This window comes from Eptatretus burgeri, chromosome 2, assembly GCF_056783735.1.
Source record: "Eptatretus burgeri isolate ZD-2024b chromosome 2, Ebu_testis_v1, whole genome shotgun sequence".
NCBI lineage: Eukaryota > Metazoa > Chordata > Myxini > Myxiniformes > Myxinidae > Eptatretus > Eptatretus burgeri.
Window position 1 is genome coordinate 136,958,555 of NC_140962.1, and position 10,560 is coordinate 136,969,114.

Below are 10,560 nucleotides of genomic sequence, written 5' to 3' on the forward strand. Positions count from 1 at the left end.
CATGGGCCGTGAAAAATTGAATTACGGTTCTGGGGCGGGGGCGGGGCGAGACGGGGTGTGGGGGCGGGGCGAGTGGAGGATTTTTGAACTGGAAGTCGAGAAATCAAGGGAATGAAATCACCTTCATTCTGTGGGAGCGAAATTCTCGACTCCTCATGGTATTATTACATTACCTGTGAGAGTATTATGTTATTTCCCTCCTCTGTCATGAAATAAACTGCTGTGCGAACAATTTACATTTTGTTAATCGCGGTAATGACGTCATGACGTAAATCAAAAGTCCATCTGGGTGAAATGAGGGAAGAATCGAATCCGCATATCGGAATAAGTGAATAACACCTCAATGTCCCACGGTTTGTGCTTCTGACGACGAAAATACGAAAACCTCCATATTTGTTGTTATTTAAAATAAAAAGGGTATTTCCGTGTTCATGTGGAAGAGTTTCACCCATGAGCAAAGATCTTTGGTGATCTGCAGACGACGGCACTTCCAAGTTCCAACCAATGACAGTGGAATATAATGTGACGTCAGAGGAATTGATTCACCAATCCAAATACAGTACCTACTGTACACTGCACTGTACAGTGTGTATTGATGGTAACTAGTAACAAGTAAGCCATGTCTGTTTTTTACCAACACAGGTCCGGTGCTCAGTAAAGCCATGAGAAGGAGCGGCGGGAAAAAGAAACACAGAAAGGCTCTCGTACTATGTTCCATGTCGGTGTAATTAAGAACAGTATCTCTCGTTCCAGTGACAGGAGACCTCGTGTTCCACAAGTGAGGGAAACAATTTGTGAGGAATCTCGAGGTGGTCCCGCTATTGATGATATAAAAGAACAATTTCTTCGTGGAATTGAAAGTGAAGTTCAGAGAGATGGTGGATCACAATCACAAGGCCATGAACTCTCACAGAACATTGAGAGCCCCTCAAATTCCAATGTGTAAAGTATGACGTCACCAAGTCTGAAAATCCAATGTGTAAACTATGACGTCATCAAGTCTCTAAAATTCCAATGTGCAAACTATGACGTCACCAAGTCTCTAAAATTCCAATGTGCAAACTATGACGTCACTCGGTCTTTGAAATTCCAACCCAGACAGAAGAAACCTGTGAGAGAGAGAGAGAGGAGGCCTTCAGGAATCTCCGAAAGAACTTTTCCTGTGTTTCCCCTCTGTGTTCGTGTATTTTTGTTTGTGAGGTTTCCCAGTGTTTCCCCTCTGTGTTCGTGTGTTTTTGTATGTGAGGTTTTCCCGTGTTTCCCCTCTGTGTTTGTGTGTTTTTGTTTGTGATGTTTCCCCGTGTTTCCCCTCTGTGTTCATGTGTTTTTGTTTGTGAGGTTTCCCCATGTTTCCCCTCTGTGTTCGTGTGTTTTTGTTTGTGAGGTTTCCCAGTGTTTCCCCTCTGTGTTCGTGTGTTTTTGTTTGTGAGGTTTCCCCATATTTCCCCTCTGTGTTCGTGTGTTTTTGTTTGTGAGGTTTCCCCGTGTTTCCCCTCTGTGTTCGTGTGTTTTTGTTTGTGAGGTTTCCCCGTGTTCCCCTCTGTGTTTGTGTGTTTTTGTTTGTGAGGTTTCCCAGTGTTTCCCCTCTGTGTTCGTGTGTTTTTGTATGTGAGGTTTTCCCGTGTTTCCCCTCTGTGTTTGTGTGTTTTTGTTTGTGAGGTTTTCCCGTGTTTCCCCTCTGTGTTCGTGTGTTTTTGTTTGTGAGGTTTCCCAGTGTTTCCCCTCTGTGTTCGTGTGTTTTTGTTTGTGAGGTTTTCCCGTGTTTCCCCTCTGTGTTTGTGTGTTTTTGTTTGTGAGGTTTTCCCGTGTTTCCCCTCTGTGTTCGTGTATTTTTGTTTGTGAGGTTTCCCCATATTTCCCCTCTGTGTTCGTGTGTTTTTGTTTGTTAGGTTTTCCCGTGTTTCCCCTCTGTGTTCGTGTATTTTTGTTTGTGAGGTTTCCCCGTGTTTCCCCTCTGTGTTTGTGTGTTTTTGTTTGTGAGGTTTCCCCATATTTCCCCTCTGTGTTCGTGTGTTTTTGTTTGTGAGGTTTTCCCGTGTTTCCCCTCTGTGTTTGTGTGTTTTTGTTTGTGAGGTTTCCCCATGTTTTCCCCTCTGTGTTCGTGTGTTTTTGTTTGTGAGGTTTCCCCATGTTTCCCCTCTGTGTTCGTGTGTTTTTGTTTGTGAGGTTTTCCCGTGTTTCCCCTCTGTGTTCGTGTATTTTTGTCTGTGAGGTTTTCCCGTGTTTCCCCTCTGTGTTCGTGTGTTTTTGTTTGTGAGGTTTTCCTGTGTTTCCCCTCTGTGTTTGTGTGTTTTTGTTTGTGAGGTTTTCCCGTGTTTCCCCTCTGTGTTCGTGTATTTTTGTTTGTGAGGTTTTCCCGTGTTTCCCCTCTGTGTTTGTGTGTTTTTGTTTGTGATGTTTCCCCGTGAGTAGGGTAAGAATACTGATTCTGGCTCACTTTTCCCCATGTAAATGAATGGGGGATTTTCAGCGATTCATATTTTTTTCCCTAAAAATAAATCCCCTTTTTATCCCAAGGTATATTTATTTGTCTCCCCTTTTAACTTGGAGGTTGAACCTCATTGAATTGAACACCTGGGGGTTGAACAGCTCACTCATTGAACCTATAAAGATTTGTTCATTCTCAAATTCCTTCAATAGTTTAATTTTCTTTGCACAATAATCCCCATCTAAAATATTGACAAACAAAACATTTGAATCTTTATATTTTTGAAGATACCCCTTTTGTGCCATTACGAAATGATAAACTTCTCTTAATGCTCTTGTTTGACCACCTCCTGAGCCACAGGTTATTTTTTGTTAAGCCCCGCCCACTTTTCTTTAAGCCCCGCCCACTTTTGCTAAGCTCCGCCCACTTTTCAAAAGGTATTTTTTCTAAGCCACGCCCACTTTTCCTAAGCCCCGCCCACTTTTGCTAAGCTCCGCCCACTTTTCATAAGGTATTTTTCTAAGCCACGCCCACTTTTCCTAAGCCCCGCCCACTTTTGCTAAGCTCCGCCCACTTTTCATAAGGTATTTTTTCTAAGCCACGCCCACTTTTCCTAAGCCCCGCCCACTTTTGCTAAGCTCTGCCCACTTTTCATAAGGTATTTTTTCTAAGCCACGCCCACTTTTCCTAAGCTCCGCCTACTTTTGCTAAGCCCCGCCCACTCTTACATCATTTCCAGTTCATCTCTGACTCACAAAGAAATCACTAGAAAATTACAGGATGTTATGGTTTTGAAAAATTTCCCAATGAAGGCTTGCCTAGGCTTGCCCAGGGAATTTCCAAAGGAAACCACACCCACCAGTCTTTCTCTATAAAAGCTTCAAACCCAGGCTCCATTTTAAACATTTGTTTTTGCTGGCAATGGTGTTCTGTGTGCTTGTCTCGAACTCTCTGTCTTCTATGGAACTAAACCTTCAAGTTGATGAACTGGATTCAAACCTCTTATCTATTGAGGTAAGATTTTTTATTTTCCTATTTTCAAACTTTGATTGAAGCATACTCATTTAATAATTAAATAACTTAATTAATACATTATTATTTTCTCTCACAGGAAATTGTATCTGAAATACAAAATGAAAATACTGCTTTTGCTACAACTTGTGGAAAAATTGTTGGCTTGGTTGAAGACCTTATGAGCGACCAAGACCTTGAGTGGGATGACTTTGGTGTTCCTTGGAACTCTCTGTCTTGTATGGAACTAAACCTTCAAGTTGATGAACTGGATTCAAACCTCTTATCTATTGAGGTAAGATTTTTTATTTTCCTATTTTCAAACTTTGATTGAAGCATACTCATTTAATAATTAAATAACTTAATTAATACATTATTATTTTCTCTCACAGGAAATTGTGTCTGAAATACGAAATGAAAATACTGCTTTTGCTACAACTTGGGGCGAAATTGTTGGCTTGGTTGAAGACCTTATGAGCGACCAAGACCCACAGAACGAGTTCGTCCTTGATGACCCAACCAAAGAGTTATACCTTGGAGACCAGCAAAATCCTGAAAAAGAGTTTTACAGCAATAGTACTCATTGTGAGTTATCAAGACAATACCCACTGAACAAGTTATACCTTGATGAGCCAGAATACAAGTTTTACCTTGGAGACTCACAAATTTTGAAAAAATCAAGAAATGAGTTCTGCCTTGATGGTTTAAATAACTACCTTGGAGACTCAGGAAAAGGGTTCTGCCAAGATGGTTCTAAATATGGGGCCTACCTTGGAGACTCACAAATTTTGAAAAAATCAGTAAATGAGTTCTGCCTTGATGGTTTAAATAACTACCTTGGAGACTCAGGAAAAGGGTTCTGCCAAGATGGTTCTAAATATGGGGCCTACCTTGGAGACTCACAAATTTTGAAAAAATCAGTAAATGAGTTCTGCCTTGATGGTTTAAATAACTACCTTGGAGACTCAGGAAAAGGGTTCTGCCAAGATGGTTCCAAATATGGGTCCTACCTTGGAGACTCACAAATTTTGAAAAAATCAGTAAATGAGTTATCCTTAAGAGACTTTGTAAGTTGGTTTTACTTTGAATACTTGAAATGTGGGTTCTGGATTGATAACTCACAATGTGATACATATCTTGGAAACTCAACGGGAATGTGGTTATACCTTGAAGACTTGGAAAGTTGGGTTTATGTTGGACACTTGAAACTTTTTTGGGGGCTTTTATTTATTTATTTATTTATTTTTTATTATTATTATTATTATTTATTTATATTTTGGAGACTTTTGGAGTTGCTATCACTCTTTGGGATCTAAACCTATCGATGTAGTTCTTTGTCGGATGGTGCTTGATGGGAGCAAGATCAAGAAAGTTCTGGGAAGAAAGTGCAGGCTTACTCCCCCTTTTTACGTCATCAAACCTGAAAGCCTTAAAAGACAGAATTGGAAGAAGAGAAAAAAAACAAAAAATATACATTGTTCGTTCTGGGAAGAAAGTGCAGGCTTACTCCCCCTTTCTACGTCATCAAACCTGAAAGCCTTAAAAGACAGAATTGGAAGAAGAAAAAAAAAAACGTAAAAATATATATATATATAGGTGGAAATCTCATTTTGAAAAAGACATTGTGTTGGGCGAGGATTGAGTTGGGGTTGAGATTTTGAATGTGAAGGTTGGGGTTGAGATTTTGAATGTGAGGGTTGGGACACACACACAAACACATCAACAAACAAAAGTTAAGCCTTGACTATTCAGTTGAGGATTCTGTGTTTGGGGTTCACAGATGTAAGAACGTCCACCCCTTGACACACATTATATACTGTTATACACCTCGGACTTGGCCCTCGAGTGTCCACAACGGTGTATAGTAGGAGGGAGTGAAGCGCCAACCTATTGCTCCCATTGCACACACACACACACACACACAAACAAAAGTTAAGCCTTGACTATTCAGTTGAGGATTCTGTGTTTGGGGTTCACAGATCTAAGAACGTCCCCCTTGACACACATTATATACTGTAATACACCTCGGACTTGTCCCTCTAGTGTCCACAAAGGTGTATTATCTGCTTAGTTTTGTCTTTTGTAATTCCTGTGAATAAAATGAACCTAAAATCTCTTCCCCTTCCAAATCATATATTTTATAAGTCCAAGGAACTGTATCTATTACATCAACAATTTTAAAAAGTTCTTTCGTCCATCGTTCAGTAAAACCCTTTTCAAAATGAGATTTCCACCTATATATTCTTACGATATCACCAACTTTGAACTTAGGTTTTCTGACATTAATCTCTTTTTCATATTTTAATTTTGTAAATGTTTCTGATGGCTTCATATTCGTTGACGTGTGAATCGTGTCATTATACTTATCCACAATATCCTGAATAAAAGATGACCATTGTTGTGAACCGAGTTGTGTGAATTTTTTATATAGTCTCTCTTTTAAGGTACGATTAAAACGTTCAACAACAACTGCCTTCCCTTCATTAAAGGTACTGTATAATGTAATACTGTTATTTTTTAGAAAATTCATAAATGTCTTGTTATAAAACTCTCTACCCTCATCAGTCCACAATTTTTTAGGTTTTCTCTTACTTTTATTAAATATCTGTTGAAAAGCTAACATAAGAGTATTACCTGTTTTGTTTTTTAAAGGGACAACCCACGCATATCTACTCCTCAAATCAATAACGGTTAAAGCATACTTGTACCCCTTATCATTATTGAGTTCAATCAAATCAGCAGACCAGATATAATCAACTTCCTTGGAATAAACTTTCCTTCTCTGAAACTTTGTGAATATTGGTTTATGTAATTCATCAGCTAATTGCTCTTCAGTCTTAATAGCATCATTAGAGCCTATAAGTTTTTGAATTTCCAAGTCCAAGTTTCAATTTAGCACTAATCATCTTCTTCACGATGAACCTATCAACTTTTTCTCTCAAGGTTGGATTTTGTATCAGAGACAAATTATACAACATTTCTCTATCGGCTTCATGCTTTTCTTCCAACGTTGTGGTATTCCCATAATCAATATCGTGTCTCATGCACACTTCATCAACTCTATTGATTGGTTTACTCCAGGATTTAGGATTGTCTGCCTCATCTAATCTTTTATCCAAGTTTGTGCCTGGACCACAGAAAGAATACCCTGGAAGATGTAATTCCCTGGTATTCCAGTAGTTGTAAATTTACTTCCTGATAAAAACTTTTGTATATCTCCTCCGAGTTTGTGTTTGGAGATAAATTGATTTTTTTTTTGAACCACACACCGAACATATACCTTTTTGTATAACCCTGTTATTTTTACTTTTAATATATGAAATATTTTTAGTATTAGTTTTCTTTTTACATTTGAGACAATAACTCATTTATTTATGAGAAAAATTCCTGCAGAGTGCAAAAACCTTTTTAGTTTCCAACATGCACATTTGAATCTTAATTTTTAAAACATAAAGAATCCTTAGAAATGCCTTCACTCTCTCCTCCATTTATTTAAGAAAAAACTTGAATTAAAATGAATAGCTTGACGATGCTAATAGTTTTGTTGAAAGTATTGCAAATAGACTTGTTAATTCTTTGTATTCCTCCTTGGTGGGTTGAGTTATTTTCTGTAATACCTCTATTCTTTTTTGAATCTCACTGGTTTCCATACTATAATATTTATTTATTCTCTCTCTTTTCTCCCTCTCTCTCTTCTCTTTTTCCTCCTTCTCTTTCTTCTCCCTCTCCTCCTTCTCTCTCTCTTCTCTCTTTCCTCCTTCTCTTTCTTCTCTCTTTCCTCCTTCTCTCTCTTCTCCTTTTCCTCCTTCTCTTTCTTCTCCCTCTCTCTCTTCTCTCTTTCCTCCCTCTCTCTATTCTCTCTTTCCTCCTTCTCTCTCTCCTCCTTCTCCTTTTCCTCCTCTTCGCTCTCTTCTTCAACTCCTTCCTCATCCCTTACTATCCTTGAATCGTTTACACCCCATAGAATATCATACATATATTCATCACGATTTCTTATTATTCCTGTATCCAAATATTTTTTTTTACAAAAGGAAACCAATACAATTTCTTTTGAATTTCTAAAAGAGCCTTACCTTTTCTTAACCTTATATTTTTTTCATTATTTAACATTGTAATTAAATCTAAAGTTGTCGTTTTATCAACATCAGCATAATGCCAATCTTTTATTGAAAATACCTCATTCTTATGTTGTAGAACATATTTATTAAAATACCGAATACCCTTTTCTTGAAGGTATGCTTGGACACAGAAATGATAATTTTCTTGAAGCCTTCTTGCTGTCATTTATGTATTAGAAATATATGTTAGAATAATATTATGGCACGAAACACCTCCCCATCTTCCCATAGTTAAATCATTTTGTATTTCCTTACTTATTATATATAATCCTGTTTTTTCTGTTTTCATGAGATAAACAAGGGCAAAACCATTATTATATTTACCCTTATTAAATTCTTTTATTTGTTGTTTACTAATCGTGGCTCCACAAAACTCATTCTCGATACCAAGTGGATAATATTCTTCCTTACGAGACTGATTTAATTGTTCCAGGTCTTCGAGGTTAATTTTAAATGACCAATTATACCCTAAATCATTCATATCATACCCCCATTGTTCTATTCTCATACAAACGATACGCCCTTCTTTATAAAAAATTTATTTTAATTCGAACTGTGAATTCTGTATGACCTGGAGATAATATCAACACTTCTGTATCTTTAGAATACACAGCCGTTTTATTTAAGTATATATATTGTGATAAATCGCTTAATCTCACCAAGTCATTCGCGTCAGTCGGGCTTGGATAATTTTTTAATTTATAAGCATTTTTCATGTTAATATTTTTGTTTATATTATATTTATGTCGTTCAGCCTGTGCCTTTGTGTAATAATTTGATAAATCAATATCCAGTTCTTGAGATACACCAAAGATAGAACCATCTTTACCAACATAAGTCATTTATATTAGATTAAAAATAATATCATAAAATTTTTTATTTTTGTTGAGTTGAAATAACACATATAGACATAATTGACCACAACACTTGGAATTTAATTCTTGGACTTGAAATGTTTGATAAACACCATTCTGTAAGAATTTTATGACTTCAACAGGTGGTGGAAGACCAAAACTATCAAAATAATATTTGTCTTGACTATTAAAAATACAAACCCAATGAGAACCGTTCCCATCATTATCTTCTAAGTTCATAATAATATTCTTTGTATGTTTCGACACATTTGTTAATTCATCTCTCATACAAATAACCACATTATGAATTTTTAATTTCTTACAATATTTGACAAGTTGTAAATTTGATGTTGTATTCTTTCCAAATTCTTTCAACCACTCATCAATGCTCATTTATTTATTAGAAAGATATAATCCATTACCTCTTTTCGTTAATTTTACACCTGCTTGTGCTATAGAAGAAAGCATATCTCCAACTAACAATCTCGCTTTATCAGGCAGACCTTCAAGTTTTTCAGCAAAATCTACAATTACACCACTTCCACTAATTTGTTTCTCCAACTCTTTGTTATGTCTTTCCAATTCTTTTTGAGCCTGGAGTTGAGCCTTCCTTTCGTTGGCAGTTTTGACCGCTGTTGAAATACCACCCGTCAATACTCCAACCGCACTTAAACCAGCAAATAAAGGAATTAGAAATGGGAGAAATCCTCCACTCGTCTCTCTTATTGAATATTTTTTCAACATTGGTTTTGTCATTTTAATTTTAAGTGAGCCAGTATCATTCAAGATTTTAACCTGTTCTCTTGTGAGCAAAACATCAATTCTTACTGCTCCTTTTCTCTGAATTGTATTAACGTTAATCGTACAAGGCTTTTGATTTTGAACACAAGATGATAGTTTATGAAGATTGATTTGATTAACATATACCCCAGTTGGTACTTTGCCACTCATTTATTTAACAAAAAATTATGTGAGACTAATCATCACACCATTATCTGTATTAATCTGCAATTCTGTTTCTTCCAAAAGCAAACAATATGTATCAACTTCTTCACTCTCTCCTCTTTCAATGTATAGGGAAGTATCCACTTGATTAGACTTTATAGTTTCTTTTTGAGCGCTCAGGTCAAACGTATAGATTGTATACAAACTTTTAAATGCTGTCATATCTAAAATAGGTTCTTTATTTCCATTACTTTCACACACCTTTTGGTAAGACTTGTATGCTTCAGCAAAATCATTTTTTTCCCAATTAATTTCCAATCTATCTCGTGGATAAAATGTTCCATCTAGAGAAACGCGAAGTTGTTTCACCTTAGCATTATCACTCAATGCATTATTCTTATCAGTCGCAGTATCACCATCTGGCTTTTTAAAAATCATCCACAGATATCGTGGCTTTCCTTCCAGAACACCCAAATTCCACGTGTAAGTAGTTTGATTGAGTTTAACGTGTTGACATCTTCTTTTGAGGTATGATACACTGAGTGGTTTCTTTGAGTTAAGTCTTCGATTCAACATCTCTTCTGTTTTAAGATTAGGAGTATATTCACTGATATACCAACTCATCTCCTCAATTACAAATTTATTCTGATCACCAAAAGCATTACCAACACCAAAAAGCAATCTATTTTCATTATCATTCCTTTGTAGTTGAAATCTAATTTTAAGACCATACAGAACTTTATCATAATCACAAAATCCAAATATACCTTTAAGAGGAACTGCCACAGTAAAACTATTTTCTGCTTTTGTATCATCATTATACATTCCTTTCCTTTGAATATATCCAGGGTCTGTGTTTGTTCCCGTTGACATATCAGGAATAAAACCTTCGACAGACCCCTTTCCCATTCTATCACTGAATGTATAGAGTGTAAATTTCATCATTTCAGATACAGCAGAGACATAATCAACCGCTTCAACTTCTTGTGTTCCAATATACAATCGCACACTATCAAACATTTTCCAGAAGAAATCATTTACAAGTGTAGCGTTTGTGTTATTCCCAGCCTTAGTGAATTTAAATTTACACAACAAGAAACTTTCGGAGAGATTCAAATAGGTTTGTTGATTATTTATTTCAAAACTTTTTGTACCATTTGTATTCCAGTCTGTTCCAGTTATTGCATTTACCTTGAAGTAATCT

At 36.5% G+C, this 10,560-nt stretch overlaps 1 protein-coding gene across 1 annotated transcript; it reads left to right on the top strand.

Annotated features, from left to right (window-relative positions):
• The first annotated feature begins 2,409 nt into the window (after nucleotides 1-2,409).
• Nucleotides 2,410-5,555, top strand: LOC147033245 (uncharacterized). The gene is made up of 2 exons (XM_085871399.1): nucleotides 2,410-3,734; nucleotides 3,832-5,555. Exons 1-2 carry the CDS (start codon nucleotides 3,621-3,623, stop codon nucleotides 4,753-4,755), a joined length of 1,038 nt encoding a protein of 345 aa, XP_085727525.1. The 5' UTR covers nucleotides 2,410-3,620; the 3' UTR covers nucleotides 4,756-5,555.
• Nucleotides 5,556-10,560: the final 5,005 nt, after the last annotated feature.

What these genes read in the sequence shown, in the direction of transcription:
- LOC147033245 (XM_085871399.1), top strand. Translation starts at nt 3,621, where the DNA reads ATGAGCGACCAAGACCTTGAGTGGGATGACTTTGGTGTTCCTTGGAAC. An exon ending in CAAACCTCTTATCTATTGAG is followed by an intron (nt 3,735 to 3,831) that starts GTAAGATTTTTT and finishes TTTCTCTCACAG; the next exon opens with GAAATTGTGTCTGAAATACG.